At 35.8% G+C, this 23016-nt stretch overlaps 1 protein-coding gene across 12 annotated transcripts in view; it reads left to right on the forward strand.

Annotated features, from left to right (window-relative positions):
• Positions 1–23016, forward strand: part of LOC126916483 (uncharacterized) — a 274193-nt gene that overhangs the window by 227175 nt on the left and 24002 nt on the right. For all 12 annotated transcript variants that reach the window (XM_050722318.1, XM_050722315.1, XM_050722316.1 and 9 more), the window contains 6 exons: positions 1881–2050; positions 11581–11686; positions 16689–16789; positions 17413–17668; positions 18794–18964; positions 20985–21106. In XM_050722318.1, the coding sequence (XP_050578275.1) occupies positions 1881–2050; positions 11581–11686; positions 16689–16789; positions 17413–17668; positions 18794–18964; positions 20985–21106 (926 nt within the window). The remainder of the gene's footprint in view (positions 1–1880; positions 2051–11580; positions 11687–16688; positions 16790–17412; positions 17669–18793; positions 18965–20984; positions 21107–23016) is intronic.

A 23016-nucleotide genomic window follows, 5' to 3' on the forward strand; every position in this document is an offset into this window, starting at 1 on the left:
ATAAATACATAGGATTTGGTAACGAACAAAAAAATTCACCCTCCGCTAACAACGAATCGGTGTAATCGGTCCACTGATCGATGTATGCTACGTAGCGGTAATCGAAAAACTGAAATTCATGCTGCTCCGATAATAAATCGGAATCAATCAGAATCTGGAAAACAAGATCAGCGGAACACCGCTCTTTGTATTCAGCACGCGTCGAATGGTGTCTGATCGCTATCCTAAGGGTAAATTCACGGCGGTTCTTCTATGTTTAAACGCGACAAGGATCGCTGGCTACGCGAGTATCGTGCCTTGGTAACGAGCGATACGTTGGCGCGATATTTATCGCGAGATTCGTCGTTTCTCCCCTTGATATTCGTTTAACAAGCCGCAAGCCCGCGTGTACGGGGCACGCGAGTACAAATCATCCGTGCACTCCGGCCGTTTCACGGTTTGTCGTTAACGTCGCCGGTCGAACCGAACGCGCCAAGCGTATTTCCACGTCGGGCATCGTATATCTTGGCCGAATGGCGACGATTCTAGGAATAAAATCTACTATTCCGACCCTCGGCACGCTGCTTGTTCAAGACTTAAGCATTCAATGGGCGAACCTCGTCCAGTCGGATTACATACATTTTACCCTTTCGATATTGCATACGCTTTCCTGTCACGAAACACTATGTTGCTTTATGTAGGTTTTCGGTTTCCTCGGTTGGTAATTGGTGTCAGTGAATTTCAGCTGGTTTCTTGGTTTATTTATGCTTGGTATTTTTAATGCAGCCATTCGTGCACGATTTTATGAAAGAAGAGGAAAAGAGGGAAATATTTTCGATTGTTAATTGGTGTCGGTGGTTTTAAGTTAGTTGCCTCCGTTTGTTCACCGAGCTGTGCGATTTGTGTAGAATTATGTGAAAGAAGAAGGAAAGAAGGGAGGAGGAGGGAGAGATAGTTTTCAATTGTTAACCGGTGTCAATGATTTTTTCAATGATCGGTTAGTTTCTTGGTTTATGGAAACTTGGAATTTTTGTGGTGTGATTTTGTGAAAGGAAAAAGAGAAAGAGGAAATTTTCCATTCGGTGATTTTAAATTAGTTTCTTCGTTAAAAGTAAGTTGGCGAGATTTATTGTTAATGAAGCTAGGATTTGTGTGAAATTTTGCGCAATAAAAGGGAAGAAGAAAGAATGAGGAATTCTCTTCAGCTTGCTAATTGGTGTCAGCGTTTTTCAGCCAGTTTCTTGGTTTATTTAAGTTTATTTAAGTAAAATATCGTGTGTTACATATTATGAAATAAAGAAGGAGGGATGAGAACATTTTTTTTAGTCGCTAATTGGTGCCAGTAATTTTCAACCAGTTTCTTGGTTTATCCAAGTTGGGTATTTTTAATGACGCTAGAATTTCTATAAAATTTTGTGAAATAAAAAGGAAGGAGGAAGGGTGAGAAATTTTTTCAATTGCTAATTGGTGTCAATGGTTCTAATTTAGTTTCCTCGTTCATTTAAGCTCGGCGATTTTGTGTAAAATTTTGCGAAACAAAAAGGAGAAATGGGGCAATTTTTTTAGTCGCCAATTGCAAGCTACTTTCTTGAGTTATTTAAATTTGATTTATTATTCAAATATCGTGCAACGAGAAGAAAATCTGGGCGAAGTGGTGAAAACTACGAAAAGGTGATACATATAACGCAATTTATAAAATAAATGAACTTGATCTAAAGACAGTTTGCTTCTTGAGATTACAGAATTAATATCATCCGATTATACAAGAATTAAAATTCGAATAGCTTGCACGTTAAATTTTAGTATAATATAAGTGGAGGTATATTTGATATGATATAAGAGTAACATTTCCTGAACGTCTGTCCTTCCGATAAATGTAAATGTTGATTTTATTTGAACAGGTTGCGGCAAAACGACGTTATTGAACTGCCTGTCAGGCCGTGTAGGCGTGGACGGGGGTGAAATCTGGCTGAATCGTGAAAGGCTGACGAAAAGATGGCGCAGAAGAATCTGTTACGTGCAACAGCAGGACGTTTTCTTTCCCGATCTCACATTACGACAGACTCTCGAGGTCAGTCTACTACCTTTTATCTTTCTCAACAATCACGTCTCACGCGGAATTAGTCGTTTTACTTCGACGTATTAACAAAATTTATTAACACGTCCATAGAATATCAGAGAATATTGAAAAACGAACAAATTGATTTGTTCAATCAACGAGAAAGTACTTTTACGACAGTAATTTCGTATATGTAGTACTCTTGTTGTAGTAAAAAGATTGCTACATTCGCAGAAAATATATTAATGCACGTACAAAATAGCAAAGAATGTAAAAGTGAACGAATTTATCGGTTCGATCGATCAGAAAATATTTGTACGATAGTAATTTCGTATAGAATTAAGCTTTTTGTTTCGAAATATTATCTCCTTCGTAGAAAATATACCAATACGTTTACAGAATACTATGTCATATAAAAACGAACGAATCTATGGGTTTAATCAGTGAGAAATTATTATTATTATGACAGTAGCTTCGCGCATTTTGTTAAAAAAAAAAAAACAATTGATACTTTCGTAGAAAACGTGTTATAAAATGAAAATATAGAAGTGAAGGAATTTATCAGTTTAATCAGTCAGAAATGCTCGTTTCGTGCTTTCGAATGTATTTCATAGAACATAGAAGCATAAAGATGACTATCTAATCGAATGTAGTTGCGATCGTTCCGTGAGAAGTAGGGAAAGAATCGAAGCAAAAGAGAAAAGCTTTGATATTTATATACATTTATATATTGTGTTCGTAGCGAAATCTTTCCTCGTAAAAGCGAGCAATTTCCATAAAACCGATCTTATCAAATGGCAAAAGTCTAAATATTTCTCTCGGCATAATAATGGAGCGGACCGATAAATTCCAACGATCACTCCATCGAACGATAAAACCGATGGAACGAGTTCCCATTAAACGAAGCCCAAAGATCCCTGTCATAAAACCCATCGAATTTGCATCCATGTACGCGATTACGAAAAAAATGCCGGACCTTTTCTTTAGGCTCTGAACCTGTCATAAAACAATAGATACTAAAAAAAAAAAAAAAAAAGAAGTATTTATCCTCCAAATTATAACGAAACTCGATTCGATCGTGTGTTCCATGCAGCTTATTTAAATTCGACTAAATAAATTTCGTTAATCGTGCCCGTACTGATTAATAGTACGAAATCTAATGTAAATCGGCTAAATCAGCGCGAAATAATTTCGATTCTTGCGATAGTGGAATAGTAGAACGAGAAAATTATTTCATTAAAATATTTTATAATTGGACGTAAAAGATTACTCCTGTCATTAACAACAAGGATAAAGAATTCGTTTCTCCTCAGATCTAATTTCTTATAAATTCGTTCAATCGTACATTAATACACATCGGGCGTTGATCACTGTACTGTTCTATGCTAATTTATTCTTAGCGTTCTTATTTACGGCGAAATAATGATTCTTGAAAATATTACATTCAATTCATTCACGTTATCTCTCTTTGTATCGTTTGATTCATTTATATAGAGAATATATAAATTAATGACTGTTCTACAGCGATGAAAACTAGTCATGTAGTCGTCAAGATAATATCGTACGGAATATCCATAGTTCACTATAATTGGATAGAAATTAATCGGAATACAGCAAATTAAATATCTATTCCCAAACAAATAAACATAATATAAATAATACTTTAATTAGAAGACTTTAGAAAAAAGTGCTCGTATCTAACATAAATATTACAATACAATAGTATAATATGAATAATATAAATAATATACAAACAATATAAATAACGCTTAGAAAGCGATATTTGTAATATTTATTTAGCAATATTTAAAAGCAATTTTCTTACAAGTACCTCGTCAGAAAATAAAACATGAATCTTCACTATATATATATATATATATATATATATATATATCTCTGTTAAAAAATATATATACTAAAAAAAGAAGGATCAAAGTGAATTAATAATCGACAAAGGGTGCAATCTTGTTACCGTCGGTAGAAAGAAACGCTTCGATGGCAGAGAAACTCGTAAATCGTGCACATTTACCGCCAGACGAGCGCAAGTAGAAACAGAGAGACATAGTCAGACACGCTAGACAAGATCGGCCGATTCCGGGGCCGACTGGCGAAATAGGAAGCGGCTGATTCTGGCCCGCGGTGTTTCCCTGTTTTCCAGGAAAATCGGCACGCACGCAGCGTGCCAAGTTCCGCGCGAAATTTATGAAGGCTTCGCGACAGAAAATTAGGAGGACACCTCGGGCGCGGGATCGCCTGGAATGCAGGCTACAAGCCAACCAACCGACCGTTGCATTTTCGCGGATTTAACACGCCAGGAAGGTGTCGCAATCGTCCATTAGCGAATTGATTCGATTTATTGGGGATTTTAGATTTTAGACTGTCACAGCGAATGTTCGAACGGACGATACGTATATTTGTTATTCTTCGGATTTCAATCGTGTTATCAGTAGGTACGTTGCGCTTTGTTTTGACGTTTCATTTTCAAGTTTGGTCCGAACATGTGAACTGGAATGTTCACGAAATTAGACGCATAAATTTATTCTGTTTCACTTCGGCGAGATACTCTTTCAAATTAGACACTTTCCTGTGTTTCGAATTACAGTGAATTACAAGTTTGCCGATGTTTCTTACTTTTCACAGTATAAATAAGGAATTCTTACAAGATGTTTAATGGAAATTTCCATACTCCTTATACCTTCGAAATAATAGTATAGCGGTTGGTTGTAACCTTTTAAATTTATTTGTCGAAACTTATATTTGTTTTATCGTTAAACTTGTCAACGTCGTATAAGAGAAATTGTTAGTTTCGGTTGGGAAATTTTCACGAAACAGAATATACCACTAACCAACTGGATTTTTGAAAATGTCCTAACCACAGTAGCTACTGGAATAAGTAATTACCATTTAATTGTTCGCGGACCGACCAATTAACCTTAATAAACTCTGTCCTCTTCATAATCTACGTAACAAAACAATCGCCTAAAATTTCCCCAGCGCACAAACGACGAAAATTCTTAATTCTATCGTCAGAAGGCGATCTAGAACGACTAGTGCTTCATTCTTCAAACGATCGAGCGATCAGTCTTCATAAACGTGACGTTGATCCCTTTGCGTTTCAAACAACGAAACTGCCAAAAATAAAATTTCTTTAAGCACAGAAACAAAGATAGATATACGTCATACGTGTCGAAGAAACATTCACGGTAGCAAGTAAGTACGTAAGTACTCGAGAAACACATGTGTGTGACACACGAAACCGATCCAACGGGACGTTGGCCTCTCGATTATGGCAAGGGAGACAGGAGTTGCCCCGTGACAAATAGAGGGTGGTAGGAAGAAAAAAGAGATAAAGAGAGGTGAAGAAAGAAAAAGAGAGAGAGAGGGAGAGAGTTGTGGTGACGTCATAACTCGGTCAGTGAACCGCCGAGCGCGTGTCTTACGTGTTTCAAAAACATTCGGCGCCGTCTCCCTACGTGCATAATATGCTTAAAGCAACCGCTGCCATCGTTTATCTCGCTCCTTTTTTTACGTTCTCCGATTCTCTTACTTCGTCGTGTCACGTTGTTTTCGTTCACGGGCTCGTATTTCTTCCTCCTCGTGCCTTTCTCTCGCCGTCAACGTATCCCTGTCACCGTACTTACAATTATGGACGCGCCTTTACGCCGACTCCCCACGTTTCCTCCTCCTACTCTTTGTAGATATTTTAGCCGATTGTTCAACGAAGATAATCGAGAAACAAAAACAAACGCAATTTAGTAAGGTGTTCATTTTTGTGTCGTTTTGGCTCGTAGGAGAGTTTTCAAATTTTGCATCAGTTTGTTGTTTTCGGATATCCTGTGTATCGCCGATTTCATAGAAAGCTGCCTTGAATGGGACAATGACTTTTTAGACCAGTCACCTCTTTATTGGACTCGACTTTTTCAAATTTCACTCTGTCGCTCTAATCTTTTATCGTATTTTCTATCGTAACGTAGTATCGTATTAAAATATCATTCGTAAGATCGAACAGTTTTACCAATGGTACCAATGGAACCAAACTGATTTCAGTTTTCCAGATGAAAGTGGAAAACTACATATTTGATTACTAAAATTGAAACCATCTAGAAATAATTCGTTTAATTATGTGAATCGTGTGCAGCTAATCCTCGACTCGCCTTGTCTGGTTAAGGAATCGAACAGACCTGAATCTTACAACATTTTGTCCCCTTGACTCCGTCATCCTCCGATCGGAACGTCCCATTGTTCTCTTGTTCGAAACCTTTTTCCTGGATATTTATAAAATCGATACTCTATAGATTGATCGAAAAGCTATTGAACGTATGGTTCGACCACCTCTCACTTTCCCTTTTCTCCGCGTGGAGCGTGATGGCCGACACGTCGTCGTCGTTCTATGGAAACCAGCCGGCGGAGATGACGTTCACGGTCGTGCTCCGTTCTGGAGCAGTCCAGTTTCCTGCTGGCCGAGAGACGACCGCTATACCCGCAGCGAAATATCGTCGGCCGCCACTTTCTCTCTCTGCATAACGGATCCTCTTGTGTAACGGACTCCCGGCCGTCGAGAAAATGGCACGTTCGTCCGCGTTGCCCGCCGCGGCCAAGGCAGGGTGTGTCGACCGAGCCGACATCCACCTTAAGCCGCGTGCACACGAAAACAATTCAAAAATAATCTGACCACGCGCGATAAACTAACAACGTGACTAAGGAAAAATTCGATTTTACAAGCCGTTTATCTTGTATCCGTAAGAAATTGGAAAGTGCGAAATAATGAAAATGCACGCGATATGCGAAAATGTATCAATGTCCGATATTGATGGTAACGCAACTAAAGAGAACGTAGATTTTAGTGAAGAGATTTTTCAAAGTTTACAGGGAAATCTTGCTGAGTTATTTTCAACGAAATTATAAGACTTACTTAACGCAAGATACGCCACTATTCGCGAAAGCAGTACAACTTTCCGCCTACAGCGTCACGAAAGAACCGAAGATCAACCGATATTGTGAAACTAGGGCCATGGCGGTATAAGTAATAATTTTACCCTCTGACGCAAAAGTGATGCAATTATAAATATAGCGTTCTACATAATAAAGATAGAAACATAATGTAGACCTTCTGTTCAATAAGCCGTGCAAAGTGAGATACACACTTGTTACGATATAACTGATATGTATGGAAAAATCGTTTTAGTTGCGTCGGTGGAAATGTGAATTCGCACAAATATCGGTGTAATAATTATTACGATTTTCCATGGTGAAGTTACGTATGAAAATAGCGAGTTTGCGTTTTCTTTTTATTTGCAATTGATAAATTAATAAATGAATAAAGTGGATGCTTTTAATAAAATTAACACGTGCGCAACGGAGCGGGTTCACGCAATATGCCGCTGCTGGTGACGGCAGAAAATTTGCAGAATTTTACGAAAAAGACTTGTGAACGCGAACATGTGCGCGTCATATATAGAGAGCATAGAGAGAAAAACGGCACTCGTGTGTTAATATTACGTATGCTTATTTTATTTAAGTCATAGCATGTTTAATTATAATTGTTCAGTTGTTTGTTAATTACAGTTGTAATATCGTTGTTGATACAGTATACTCGTACTTAGGTATTTATTAAGGGTTGATTGTTCCGGAGTAAAAATTAGATTTTGCTCTCTTTTCTTGAATACTGGAGGAAAATTGAGGCAGATATTTATAAAAATAGATTGCTATATTTTTTTTCTTTTGAATGATAGTACCATAGTTTCCTTGCAACTTTTAAAAATAGCATACTAATATCAATGGAAAAAACAATTAATGTACATTCTGGCACAACAATTGTGATACTAGCAGATCTAGCACGTACTACACAGTCGATCTAAACCAGAACAAATATTTTATTGAATTCTCACAGCTTTCTCTCATAACACATTTTTCTAAAACACCATTTCTCCCTATATATTATTCAATTTTCTGAAAGAAAGGATAAACCTTTACCGTTTCTCCCTGGTCGTTTTTACGTTTTCTAAAGGAAAAAGCCAACGATCAAATTCTCCTTAATTGAATCCCCGTACATAGCCGTCGACGCATTAATCAAACCGTTTCCGACGTAATATCCACGATAATAATATCCGCGAGTGCTGTTCCAGTCGCCGTGTAAATTTTCGCCAGCAACACGTCGATCACCAAGAGATGAGAATCGAGTTTCCTTTCATTAAGCCTAATGCTTAATGGTTTCGTTCGAGTGGAATTTCAAACAGGCGGCTAGGAAACAATGGGCTGTTTAATTGGCTGCTTTACATTGATTTAAGTTAACCAACCGCGTCGACCACCATTATCGGTAGTTTCATATAGTTGCGCATACTTTCGTCGAATGATTAAGTGGAACTATTAATCAGGCACATAATAGAATTTTAAAAGCCCACCAGCGAGGCATCGAACGCCTGGTTCCAGCCTTCCATTCCAGCAGAAATATGAGTCAACGAGGCTAAGGAACGATCGATTTTATTTATCGTTGAGCATCAGCGATCGAAAATTATTCCAACTATCGTATTCCATGTAAGCGTTTCCTTTGACTGCTTTCGAAAACGTTTCTATCGTAGTGGAATTATATTTTGTACTCGGTAACTTGTGCACGTATTTACCTACGTAGTAATAAAGAAACATATGGACATGTGTATGTACATAAAAGTCTATCAAGACACTATGGTATTTGTGTAAAACATTTATAGATACAATCATCGACAATGTAGATAGAACACGAAATTGTTCGTGCATTCTATGAAAGAATTATTCTTACTCAAATTAATTTGTTATATTAATCTTCGTATAAAATTATACTTACTTAACAATAAATATCTCGTAGAAAAATGTATTCCGTAAAAACATTGAAACACGTAAGGGATTATGAGTTACGTTAATGTTAAGAAACTATATATTTTGTTAATATTTCGTGGAAGTGTTTGTCCTTTCGGTATCAAATATGGAATATACTAACTTCCCTACGAAATTTGGTAGAACTTTATTTTAGTCAAAATAGCCTTGTTACGTGATGCACGAAGGCTTTCTTAACTGATATTTTTATTTATTTGAAGGGTTCGTACAATGAAAAAATGATGTAAATGTACCTTCTGCCAAATATGAAATATATTGAACGCTGAGTTTAATTTTCGTGCATCTTTTCTCCGAGTTTCTTATTCGTCAAGCTTCTCTTCCAGTATTTTTTCTTTGACATCAGTAATGTTAGAAGCAAACCTTTATCCTGCATAATTAAACCTTCTAAACTATTTATAGAAAGCGTCCCTTTAAAAAAGAAGCACAATGTCCCTTAATTTCCAATTTTGATCACACAGCTAACCTGGTTCTGTCTTTATTGAAATTCTAATTCCCTTCAAGGAATGTGTTTTCGAAACACGACATGGCCAACAAGTCAAAACCTACAAAAATTCTACTGCACAAATTAGGCTTAAGAACGGAAGATAAGATATAATGAAAGAAAAATTTAATATAACTGGACGTCGCTTGAAACTCCAGTACATGGAAAATAAAACAAATAGCTTGGAATTCATTTTGTTTTCGGTTGGTGAATTTCTCGAATTCCAGGACAGAATCCAGGAAAAATTTCAAACGACGTTCATGAAAGAATTCCAAAGGCGGCAGTGGCCGCGCGTTTCCCTTCGATACTAACACGCTTGCCTTCCCGTGTCCCCGAATTATCGAATGCACGTGAACGCGTTTCAAGACGAGGAAAGTTCATGCGCTACGTGCAGAATCGCGTAAGACCGATGGTGGCTCTTTCCTGATCGAGCTGTCGAAGGTGTAGCTCGTTACAACCTGACACATGACACGTAGCTTCCTCCTTCGCTGCAAAGTTCGCAGTTCCTTCGTTGCATAATTCGTGCGTTGTTTAATTGGCAAGTTGATGGTAAGATCGTCGTTGGAACAGCGTTTCTGGTTTTCGACTCAGATCTTCCTATTTCGCTCGTTGAGCACAAATGTTGCTTCGAAGCAACGTTTTGTTTGTTTTAATAAAATTACACTATTATTAAATTCGATTTTTTAATATCGTGATCTGCAATTACGCTAAGTAGTTATGCCAATATCGTCGGTGGGACAGTGTTCCTGGTTTTTGATTCTGATTTTCCTGTTTAACTCGTTAAGCACAAATGTTGCGTCGAAGCAACGTTTTACTTGTTTTAACGAACTCGTATTCTTGAATTCGACTTTTGATACTGTAGTTTACTCGTTTATATTTTATAATTTCTCGAAGTTGTAAAAGGTTGGAGTATTAACTTGGAAAAGTTGGATACACCTTCTAAAGAGATAACAGTTTTATGTCGAACTTTCTGTTTAACTCGTTAAGCACAAATGTTGCGCCAAGGTGACGTTTTACTTGTTTTAATATAAACGTGTTTTATTGAATTCGATTTTTAATATTGCGGTTAGTAGTGTGGTACTTTTCTAAGTATTCCTTTCTCTTTTACGTGTTATTATTTTATGGACTTTTAAAAAGTTGCAACGTTAACTTCAAAGGACCTTCAAAGGATTAACAAGTTTAGGGAACTGTCCTCGAATCATTGGAACTCTTTCTCCAGTCAATTTTATCAGAAAGAACAAAATCCGGTAGATACAAAGAACTACTTTAGAATTATCAAAATAATCCATTGATCCAAACCCATCGATCTTTAAAAAATCCAGAATAACCAAAGAATCATTCACAAACCACTGAAATTCTATCTAAATTTCATCAACCCCCCCAAAATATTAAAAATACTCAGGAACCAAATTGGTTGAAAATAACCAAGAAGCCAGTAAATCCAAAGAATCACCTACGAATTATGAAAATAGCCTATTCATCCAAACCCATCGACCTTCAAAAAATTCAAGATAACCGGGGAATGCTTGTCAAACCACTGAAATTCTCTCTTCCCACAAACATATCTTTAAGAAGCTAAAAACGATCAGAGACCCACCAAACGGAAGAAAAGCCATCATTTGAACGACCAAAATTCTCTCTTCATCTACCAAAACTATCAACCTGAAAGACTTTCAAAAGCTTGAAAGAATCTACAGAAAGACGAGGCTAGGAAACAAAGTGACGACCCGTCCGGATCGAAAAATGGCTTGTTGGGTGGGTTTCGCAAGGAACGTAACGGCTGCTGCAGCGCGTTATCGTAATTGATTTAACGATCGCGATTACGAGCGGACCGGTGCATCCCCGGGGGTACGTGTCAGATGGTAATAATAGACACAAAGTGGGCTGGATGTTACGAAACGGAAATGCACGTCCACGCCGCCGGCTTTTGCTTACATTGCTGTTTAATGCGTAAACGGGGCCGTGGCTTGGGTTAAAAGGCGGTCTCAACTTTCCGTAAAGTCCGCCACGATACCGATCTTCCTTCTCATCGTTCCTATCTACTGTTTTCTGTTGCACGCTTTCGCCGATTTAATCGCCGATCCGACATTTTTCTCTTCTTTCTCTTCTTTCTTCTTTTTTCTTCTTCTTTTTTTTTTTGATATTTTTTGTTTCTTTCGATCTGACAGTTCTTGTTGTTCGTGTGTTTCAGTACCAGGCGAGGCTCAGGCTTCCGGACACGTTTTCGCACTCCCAGAAGATGCAGTGCGTGGATCATATCATCGAGGTCCTCGACCTCGCCGCCTGCCAAGACACCAGTGAGTATAGATCGGACACGATCGACGGATCGTGCCAAGCCCCTGCGGTCGTTCTCTACGTGGCGGCCTGCTTTTGCGCGCCACGGTGTCTCACTTTATTGCATTTTTCTTCTTTCACCTTCATTCGATCGTTTTATCTTTTTATTTGGTCGTTTGAAAAGACTTACGATATTAGATTGGATTGCACACGAAATGATTATATCGAATTTTCGTGTTTGACCATCGTTTTGAGGTTAGGAATCGTTAAAAGGAGTAGGTAATCGGTAATTTTTCGTAGGAAGAATTGTAGATTTAAAAGTTTGTCGAATTTCTTAATTTCACTTTTTGTTTATTTGCTTTTTTATAATCCTTATTATAAACAAATTTACAAACGATATTTTGATGTCGAATTTTCGTGTTTGACCATCGTTTTGAGGTTAGGAATCGTTAAAAGGAGTAGTTAATCGGTAATTCTTCGTAGGTATAAATTTAGAATTTTGTCGAATTTCTTAATTTTACTTCTTGTTTATTTGCTTTTTTTATATAATGATTATTATAAAGAAATTTACAAACAATATTTTGATGTCGGATTTTCGTGTTCGACCATCATTTTGAGGTTAGGAAAGCGTAGTATTTCATTTGATTAGTGATAAAACTATCAGAACGGTTAAAATGGCTAATTCGTAATTTTATAGATTTAGAATTTTGTTGAATTTCCCGGTTTCCTTCTTTGTTTTCTTATTAGATCATTTGAATGTGATTATTATAAGTGCACTTGTATGTGCGCGATATATTTATATCTAGTTCTTGTATTTGATAATTATTTTAAGATTAACAAACTATGAGATATTAAAGTTATAATGTACTTGATTAATGATAAAAGTATCAAAAAAATGTTCCCAAATTTGCTGACTAAATTCAGGTTCAAGTAATTCACATGAAAATTGAAGTCAAGTAACTCCTGACATTTCGTTAATTTCTTTTTTAATTTCATTATTTGATCCAATTTTATGATATACGTTTTATTTTAACTTTTTATGTTTCACGATTATGATTATAAATAAAAACGAAATGTTTTGAAAGAAAATACGTAAAAGGATATAAAGGAAAACGTGGATTTTATATGTGGGTCGAAAGGGGAATTTTATTTGTTATCACAATGTTGTAACAATGAGGTCAGATTACGTGGCAACCACGGTATATTTTCCTTTGATGCATTGTTAATGTCTTTAATATCAAATGAAAATAACACCGTTACCGCTGCTACTATTTTTTAATTAAATTTGAAATTCCTCACTCCAGAGAAGATAACTGTATATTTAACTGAATTATAATTTGCGTGTACCTATCTACATGCTGAGAAAGATAAAAACAGAATAGTTATTTGCTGCAATCGTATCCTTATGCAATTAAACATTTCGCAACAATTTTTACCCTCCCGAATTTTTATCAAGCGCCAACATTTACGTAACAAGGACAAAGTAAAAAATACCGTAACCACACACGCAACATGTTTAATTATACAATGTTATAACATATCCAATTACGTAAATCAATTCGTTGCAACGTCGACCGTACTTCAACCCCAACCAAACGCTACCAACATAAATCAAAACTCGATGCAAAAATTTTACCATCAATTATACCGATCGATTACAAGAATCATGACTGCTACAGTTTACACAATAATTAATGTGTGATTCCAAATCGTCTATTTCGTATTAAAATATTCACTCACCTTAGATTTTCTTTTACATAATCATCCTACTATAAACCAACGTGTTTTCAAATTCTATCTTCAAATACAATGTTACTGTTCAATTCTATCTTGATCGAATCGCTTAAAATTGAAATAAAATCGAATATTATATATTATATTCCTTCTACACGCGCGCCAATTTGTAGCTGAACATATCTTTGCAGTAAGTATCTTACATTTTCAACATGTTTCTTCATACATTTCCAGATCGTAACGTCATATACATTTCTTTATATCTTTCTTTTCATTTCCTGATTTCTTCATACATTCCCTGATCGTAACAGTCGTAATGTGTCACGTTATAGTCATAATACAATTTCAATACGTTTTAGACAACACGTACGATATATACGTAAAAGTTTTCTACGAGTATTCGAACATCTTTGTAAATCACTTTGCGAAAAAGCACCAATTTCACACGATTTCTCGCATTTGTTTCCACGGAGATCAAAGCGTCTGCGCGGGCTCGCGAAACTGGGACGATCTCTCGCGTCGCAACCGTGTAAATTCGCCATAATTTGTTTATGGACGCCGAACGAGGAGTCGGTGGCGATTTATGACTTCCAGAGGTAAGAAACGGGCCATCAGCAACGTAGTTGGTCGCGTTGCCATCGCTGGTCGCCATCGTTGCTCGCCATCGTCCTCCTCATCGTCGTTCGGTCCTATGATTTTGATCGACGATTTCCGCGATCGTAATTCATTCATCCCTTCTCGTAAAGACTCGCGAAATCGTTTGTTATCGCGACGCGTTACAGCTCGCTGAATCACGATCGTTTCTGCCAGCATCGATCGTTTATCCCGATTCCTCGAAACGCTTTGAAGTCCAACCAAGATTAACTTAAAGCCACGTTTCGATGAAAGTTGCTTCCTTCAAACTACGTTTGACCTGATTTGACTCCGGTTGAATTTAATAGCATTGTGAACGTATATTCGTACGAGATCGAGAAAGACATATTTATTTATATGAAGAAGTTATTACGTAATAAAGTAGCCGTTAATGTTTTGCAAATTATGAAATCGTTTGGCATCTGGTTCTTCGATTATGAAATCTCGTGGAAGATTAACTTCTTGATTAATTAATGCTTCGGATCGATAGACATCGATATTTTCTTTTTTCTTTCGAACGAAATCTCCTTGGTACAGAAATACCTTAATATTCCTAATGATATTTTGTAAAATTTCCTGAAATTTCTTTATTTTCTTTATCGACAATTTTTCGTCGATAAGAAGCTAGAAACAGAGTTAAAAATTAAATTTAGGAAATTAAAGACAAAAATAATCGACGTTGAACGTTAAACGAAAAAAAGAAGTGTGAAACTTGGAACGAAAAGAATCGAACGTGGGCTAATTCCTGTTGTATTTAAAAAAAAAAAAAAAAAAAAAAACGCAAAAGAAACACATCAAGCGTCATATTTGTTTCGTTCTAAATTATTTTCTGAACCAACGAAAAAGTGAAAGGTAATAAAAAGTGATCACAAAACTTGAATAACGATTTTATTGGGCAGCAGCCAGTAAAAAACCATTTTTCTCTGTTAATTTTTTGTTTGATTTTTTCACTTTATTTCGTTACGATGGAGATATCCGTTTGACCGATGTGTTTCATCATTGATGAGCAACCTAGTAATTTTTTTTATTTAATTGGATAGGGAATAAATTCGAATTGAATTCTTCTTTTTTTTTTTTTTATTTCTGCTTTTGCAGCAGCGCTACAGGTTTGTCGCGTTCGTAATCCAATTTGGAATCGTTTTCAGGACCAGACGAAACGATTTTATATTTCAATCGAGGAAGGACCGATGGAACGAGAATTTTCATTCGTTTCCTTTTTTGGTCGTTGATCCGAAATTTACCTTCATATCGAGTTTCGATAATTTTCGCGACGAGAAAAATGAATCCAGTAATAGCGACGGAAGCGTTGCAGCGAACGAAATGGGATTTGATTGTTGATCGATTTTAATTGTTAACCCGGGACGAGTTTGAGAGTTATGAAAGGAAATGAAGTAATTAGGAAATTGTATAAGTAAATTGAACACAGTGACGTTTTTCCACTGTTTCTATAGCAATAAATTTCGTTCCTTTTATTGTTAATCACAGCGATGGTCATTGTATATTTTGTTATTGTATTATGTATTATAGATTTTATTGTACATTTTAACTGTATCACTTGTAAATGAAAATACGTAAAACTTTTATATAAATTTATATTATATTATTTTGAAATATTATGTATACATCGTATTATTATGTATTATAGATTTTATCGTACATTTTGACTTGTAAATGAAAATACGTAAAACTTTTACGAACACATTTCTGTTATTTGCGAAAAAGAACTATTGGAATTATTCCAATAAATTGATTTAACAGCCACTTATCATAAAAATGTAAAGACCACTTGAAAGTAAGGAGCAATTATTTGCGAGGCAAAATGAATTTCCAGCGCTAGACGCAAGCGTAGATATTTTACTAAAAAAGCTTCTTGGAGTATTTAACAATTTTAATTCGAAGAATTACTACAAACTTTATTTTCCTCTTTAGAAGCAAATCTCTCAGTGTTGCATTACCTAGGTCACAAAGAAAATTTCAAAATACAGAAACCATAAATTCACCTCCCTTCCATTCAATTTCCCCCCGGTTCTACTAACATCCACTCTACTATTCATACATTCTACCTTCTCCGGTTCGATATGCCTCTAAACTACGATACTCAAGTTGTACAACATGAACCATTCAGCAGTCACGTTGGCCGACTCCGCAAATTGAAATGTGTAGAGAAGTAACGATGTTACACACATTACGTTTTAGAGTTGCCTTAAAATTGGCTATCATTCGTGCCATCTTCTTGCTGTAAACCAGCATACAAAACTAAATTATTTTTTTAAGAATTAATCGCTCACATTTATGCAACGAAACTTGACAAATTACCAAACAGCCAAGTTGATCAGTTTGGCTTGTAAAAAAAATTCAACAAAGTTCAAAGACACCGTGTGCAGAGGAGATTAAGTTCGCGGAATATGTATCGCGCGTCTTGCATCCCAATTACGTATTTTCAGCGGTGTATTTTTAACCACGGCGCCCATCATCGTCGTGTCTTTCCGCGTGAATTAAGGTATCCACCTTAGTCGCCGGAAGATCGAGGATACGTCCGCCAATTAGTGTTAATTAATTACCAACGCGAGATAATGGCGAGCCAAAAGGTTCGCCCTATTATATAGACAGCCGTGTAACTGCGTTCTTCATTTTTATTTTTCGCTTTCTGTTCTTTAGTTATCGGGGATTATACGAAACGAGGACTGTCCGGCGGCGAGAAGAAGAGGACGAGCATAGCCTGCGAACTTCTCACCAATCCCTCGCTCATGTTGCTCGACGTAAGCTTCTTAATGTTGCTGATAATAGGGAGGAATGAGGATTTTCTATGCAACTTCTTTAGAATTACTTTTTGCTCATTTCCTTTGAAACGATTTATTAGTAAAAATCTTCTTTAAAAATACTTTAGTGGTGGTAATTTTCTGTAGAATTTTCCTTGCCATCGATATTCCGCAAGGTTTCGTATTTTTGTCTACTTTAGAAGCTTTACTATCATTGCAGTATGCTTGATTATTTTTTAGATATTGATTATTGATTATTGATTATTTTTGAAGTTATTGGAAATGGATTATCTCGAGCAAGTTATTTTACAAAGTTTCATTTTCCTAAAATATTCAAAAATTGCATATTTTGTACGATTCTTAAATAAATTTCAAAGCTAGAAATTATCTAGAAAACTTCAAAATATCTCACAATTAAAAACTGCTATATTATATATTCTTCAATTACTTTTGCCAGTAATTACAATTTAACTTCGATGACAAAAGTACTCAAAATTCTAAAAGGACAACGCTTTGCTAGAAAGGATAAAAATAAAAAAAATAACGATTCTGAAGATCCTTGACTCCTATACCATTGCACAATACAAGTAGAAAGTAAAGTAATTAATAATACGATCATCCAGGAACCAACGAGCGGACTGGACTCGCATTCGGCACAAGGACTGATTTCACGATTGAAGAAATACGCTGAACAAGAAGGCAAGAGCATCGTGGTAACAGTGCATCAGCCCAGTTCCAGGATGTTCCACAGTTTCAGCAAGATCCTGCTGTTGAGTCGTGGCCAGGTGGCATATTATGGCCCTACAACGAACATTGGCAGGTTTTTCTCTACGATTGGACTCACGCTACTGCCACACTATAACCCTGCCGATTTTATACGTGAGTACTTCTTGTTCATGAAAGAACAAACGATAAATAACATGTTAACATCATGCAAATAGATATACAATTATTGTGTATTATTAAAGTGAGGTAAATATTGCTCTGATTAGATACAAGGAAATAAAGTAACTTGTACGTTGCTTTGATAAAATACAACGTAGAAGTTCATTATACAAATTAGAGAGACGAAAGAATAATTTCATAAACTTAGACTCAGAAATGTTAAAACTGAATATTATGGAATTAATAAAACCACGTGACAGAACTGAATATTAATTCCTAAGTAAACTAAGAATAAGAGCCTTCTGTTTAAATGAATAGACTTATAAACATGATTGGAATATAGAAGTATAAAATAAAAAAAAATCACTGTACACGTTGAAAGAAGGTCGCGATAGAAGAAAGTTGATAAGTGACTATTGATATTATTATTATACTAATTCGTAAATCCTATACATTATTTTTTCCCAAATCCGGCTGAAATAAATTTAACTTCTTATCGAACAAATTATCAAGACCAAGGAAAGGTAATTATTTAGAGGTAATTAATTCATCAAAGGATTATTTATTCCGGAATATATTTATTCATAAAGATATCTACCGTATCCTTCAGATTCATCCTCGAATTAGAGAAAAATTCTGTGACGAGATTAATGCCTTATTTAATACCATACTTTTACATCTTCAACTCGATATAAATATTCAATATTTAACTCAAAATCAGTGGCCACTCTATTCGCTCAGAGAAAACTTCTGCGAAGAGGTAATGTCATATTTGAAATCTAAACCCAATATGAATATTCAATATGTAACGCCAAACCTGGCAATTCTAATCACCCAGAGGAAAATTGTTTAAGGATACGAATATCTCATTTAATGTCTAACGTCTTTAACCCGACATAAATATTCAATATCTAGTCCAAAAGCAGCGGTTGCTCGAACTGCTCTAAACTTCCAGTCAAAGCAACCACTATCTCGTCATCCTCATGAAAATTCCCTTTACCGTAGTAGCAAATCAGGTCGTGCAATTACCCAAGACAGTCTTAACTCGCTAATAACAATTAAAGTTAAGCGTTTCGTGCTTATGTCCAATTTCAATGTTCCATTTTGGATTGTTAACAGTGGAGCAAATAAAGGGGCCAGAAGAGGTTCGCGAGCGCATCGTGGCCGCGGCGAGGAACACGAGACAGGGACCTGACTGCCCGCCGGAACTTCGTCCGGAGTACAATCCAAGCCAGCATCCGCTTTGCGACCATCTGATCCATTATCACGAACACCACATCAGCCACAACGGTATTGCATAGTGCACGACCGGTCCATGGTGTCGGCTGTATGCACGCCTAGGGACTATCGCGGATATATCGGGCTAGAATAGTTGCGGTTCCGGTTCAGCCGCTTAAAACTCAAAGATCGTGTTCACCGGTGGCTCCGGCCGCTGTTTGTGGGTCAACGTGTCTGCGAGATTCGATCGATTTTTCGAGCCAATGCTTGCCACGAGTTAAGGATTTAAGTATTCAAGAGGATTTCTAATTGTTTTGGATTTTAAGGCTATAAAGGAGTCGAATATTGTTTCCTTCTGTTGTCAAATATTGTATTTCCTTTGGAATTTCTAAGGGGATGAATATATATGGTTTTATATTGTGTTTGGTTTCAAATAGTTTGTTTTATATTGCGTTTGGCTAGAAATTGTAGTTTTATATTTCGGAGAGGGGAGACTTGTAAGGAGATGAATATTAAGATTTTATGAAGTGTTTGAAATTTAGAAGCTTTCTTCCATTCAAAAAGCTCACTTAAAGAATTATAATATAAAGGAATAAATATACAGGCCTTAAGAAACTGCTAGAACCTCGAATGCTAATCTTCAAATACTCCTACTATTGCGAGTAATATTACAAACATTTATTAAAACATTTACCAAAAATAGAAAATGGTCTTTATATATACGAACAATATGTTTCACACGAAACAAGAAAATTCGACAAAATCATCGTGTACGTTTATACAAAATTATATTTTCTTGAACAGAACCAAAATGACACAATTTATTTCGCTTACTAAATACAAATATTTTTGATTCTTTATATACGCACATTTGTACAGAATATACATTCTGTACAATTGTACAGTTTAAACTGCATAAACAACGACAGTGTAACTATCAACAAATCTGCAGACACGTGACCTACCACGATATCTGAATTCTATCCAAATTCGAACGAGTATAAACGCGGTTGGATCTCGCGGGAGGATTATTTTCCAGGTCTATTCATCGTTGAACAAACGTACGTTCGTAAGAATCGTTCGATTGGACGATGAATGCGGATCATTGTAGTCAGTAATCATTCGTCGAGATACGGGTATCTCGCTCGGCCGAATATTTCCTCCGGCGTCGATTGATTAACGGTTTATAAATGGACTGTCTAGCAATAACACGGGGATTTTTCGCGGCGGAGAAGTATGTCGGGCCGAGGGGATGATTCTTTCGTTTCCCCCTTCGCGAGCAATCAAAGGTCGAACGATCGCCTAAAGGAATACTGCGAGTCGAGAGAAAACTGATCGATTCGACTCGCCAATAATAATTGTTCGACGTTTCTGATCTCTCTATTTTGTAGTTTATGTGTATCGTGATCGTAATACGAAGAAAAATTGTAGAAATTCGTATAACTCTCTCGGTGCTCGATTCGATCGATTGATTTATGTGAATATTCAAGTTTTACGATTTTAGTTCGTGTCATTTTTTTAATTAGACCACTTTTTGATTAGAGAAATTTTAATTGACAGTACGAAGAGAAACCGCAGGAATTTGTATAACTCTAACTTTTATAACTACGTTCGATCTTTGATTCGTACAATATTCGTGTTTGACGATCTTAGTGTAGTCTAATTTTTTCTTTTTTAATTGTTAAAAATTTTAAATCGCTTTTTCATCGGAGAAATCTTAAAATTAGTTAAATGAAGAGAAACTGTAAGAATTTTGAAGGATTATCGATACATTCGGTCTTTAATTTGCATAGCACGTACTTGAATCTCGCTATTTTGATTTATATAACGTATCTTTTGCTTAGAGGTGTTTTGCTTATTCCAATCATTCCAATTTTATAACGGACACTTTCTTAAAACGTTGAAAATCTTCTTATTTGTTGAGATATGAGCAAGATTGAAATACCAAAATTTGAGTTTTGCGTTAAGATTAAAAAGTATTCTGTTTTTGATTTTTTGGTATTTCTCTCTTTTCGTGCCACAGTTTGAAATGACAAAGTTTGAAAAATGAACAAAGTTTCTCTAGCCCTTTCATTGCGTCGATGATTTACAGTGAAAGAAGACGAAGGTCGTACGCTGTGGTTGGACACACAAAGCCATGCCAGCAGCAGTGCCAGTTCTGCGGACGACGACTATGCCTGGCAGTGGCCCACCAGTTTCTGGTCGCAATTTAAAGTGAGTACCACTTTGCAGACGTTTCCAGCGGTTAGGCGTTGAAACTGCGCTGCACTCAATGTTCATGCAACATGTAGCGATAGTACAGATATAGAAATTGGTGCCTTTGTCACGAGAAATCAATGAAATGTAAGAGGGAAAAGAAAGGAGGAATTTTTCAAAGATTGACCGATTCTAATTTCTTAAATTTGTATCCATCCCTGCAAGATATTATTTCAATAATCTTAGATTAAATACAAATTATTTGGCTGAAAAATAGGAAAAATATAATTTCATTTAAAAATTTATTTTATTTAAAAGATAATAAAAGAAGCAAACGGAGATACAAAATTCTTTTACAAAAAGTCTTAAGTCTTTGATATTAACATGTTTAATATTAACATGATTGCTACAATTAATAGAGAACACTGATGTATTTAAGATGTACAAATTCTACAATTATCAGGGAACATTGATCTGTTAAACATCTACAAGCTTTACTTTCAGTAGGGGACATTAAGTAGAAAAGAATAATTGTTTATGATACCTCAAATATTATTAATATATCAGAGATTGTTAAGAAATGGCTGAGAGGTTGGACAAAAATTCATTGAATATGCAAATTAATTTGATAATTCTCAATTACCTTTAAACACAAAATAATGTACTGTACAAAAACAACGAAGAACAAATTTGTACAGTATATACAAGTGAAAAAAATGTTTTTGTTAAAAATTGTTATCTTTAACATTAATAGATACGTTCAAGATATATGTACAGATAAATATTCCTACTACATTCTGTTATATCAGAGGTAATTTTCAATTAGAAAAGCCACAAAGGTTGAATAACTGAATGTGCAGAATGGCAAAGTTTATACAGTTCAGAAGGCCAAAGAGGCGTATCGTTAGGGAACGAAATGAACCGGACTCGGTTCCGTTATTTCCCGAGAAGAAGTGACGTCAGTTTAGCAATTGAAAACAGAATCGTCATGAGATCGTCCCGCATGATGCTCCGGTTCTCGTTAACTTTCTGATTTCACTTCCCTTGCCGCGTTGCGTTACAGCGTGCCATCTTGAATATTTCCCTTCCGTCCACGTAACCTTAACTCTCTAGTGCTATCTATGCAGCAGACGTACTATCAAAATTCAGCAAGAGGTCAGCTTCTTATACTCTTAAATGAAGAGAAGGATTTTATAGATTTCTTACTCTAAAAATACTTTGTAACACTTGCCTTCCAAACGAGACGTTTACTTTTAATATTGAATTGTTTATTAATATTGAATTATTAATAATAATTCTTCTGTTAGATTTCTTTTCGACGATTCTGACCATTACACTATGGAGAATATAATTTTTGATGAATGTCAGTGTCCAAGTACAAACTCGAACGCATATGAATATTTTCTTACAGAGAACATCTCTGTTTATAAATGCATGACAAATACGAAAGATCTTTATGCGTGAAATAAATTACAATAAATCTGAATTATCAATAAGGATAAGAGGGATAAGACGAAGAAGAAGGAGAATATTCAGCGTGACAGAAACGAAAAATTACCAATCGATTCTAACACCTTGGAATTTTTATATCCGCAATAAATGGTAATAAATCCGAACCAATGATTAAAGAACGACAAAAGCACTAGGAACAGACATTTTTATTGTGAAGTAAAAAATTATTAAGAAAAACCAATGCCTGCTACAAAAATGTTTACAAAGAAAGAAATAATGAAAATTAAAGAAAAAAAAAAGAAAATACATAGAAATTTTCGTCATAAGATCAAACATCGTAGATACCATTAAATGTTACTAATATACAGAGCGTTTATTCGTGGAATAAATCGCCGCACATAAATCTCGATAAACAACAATAAGAAAAGTGCAAACAATATACAAAAGAATTCTCGGAAGATTAAAAATAGCAAATA

The sequence above is a fragment of the Bombus affinis genome, chromosome 5, assembly GCF_024516045.1.
Source record: "Bombus affinis isolate iyBomAffi1 chromosome 5, iyBomAffi1.2, whole genome shotgun sequence".
Classification (NCBI taxonomy): domain Eukaryota; kingdom Metazoa; phylum Arthropoda; class Insecta; order Hymenoptera; family Apidae; genus Bombus; species Bombus affinis.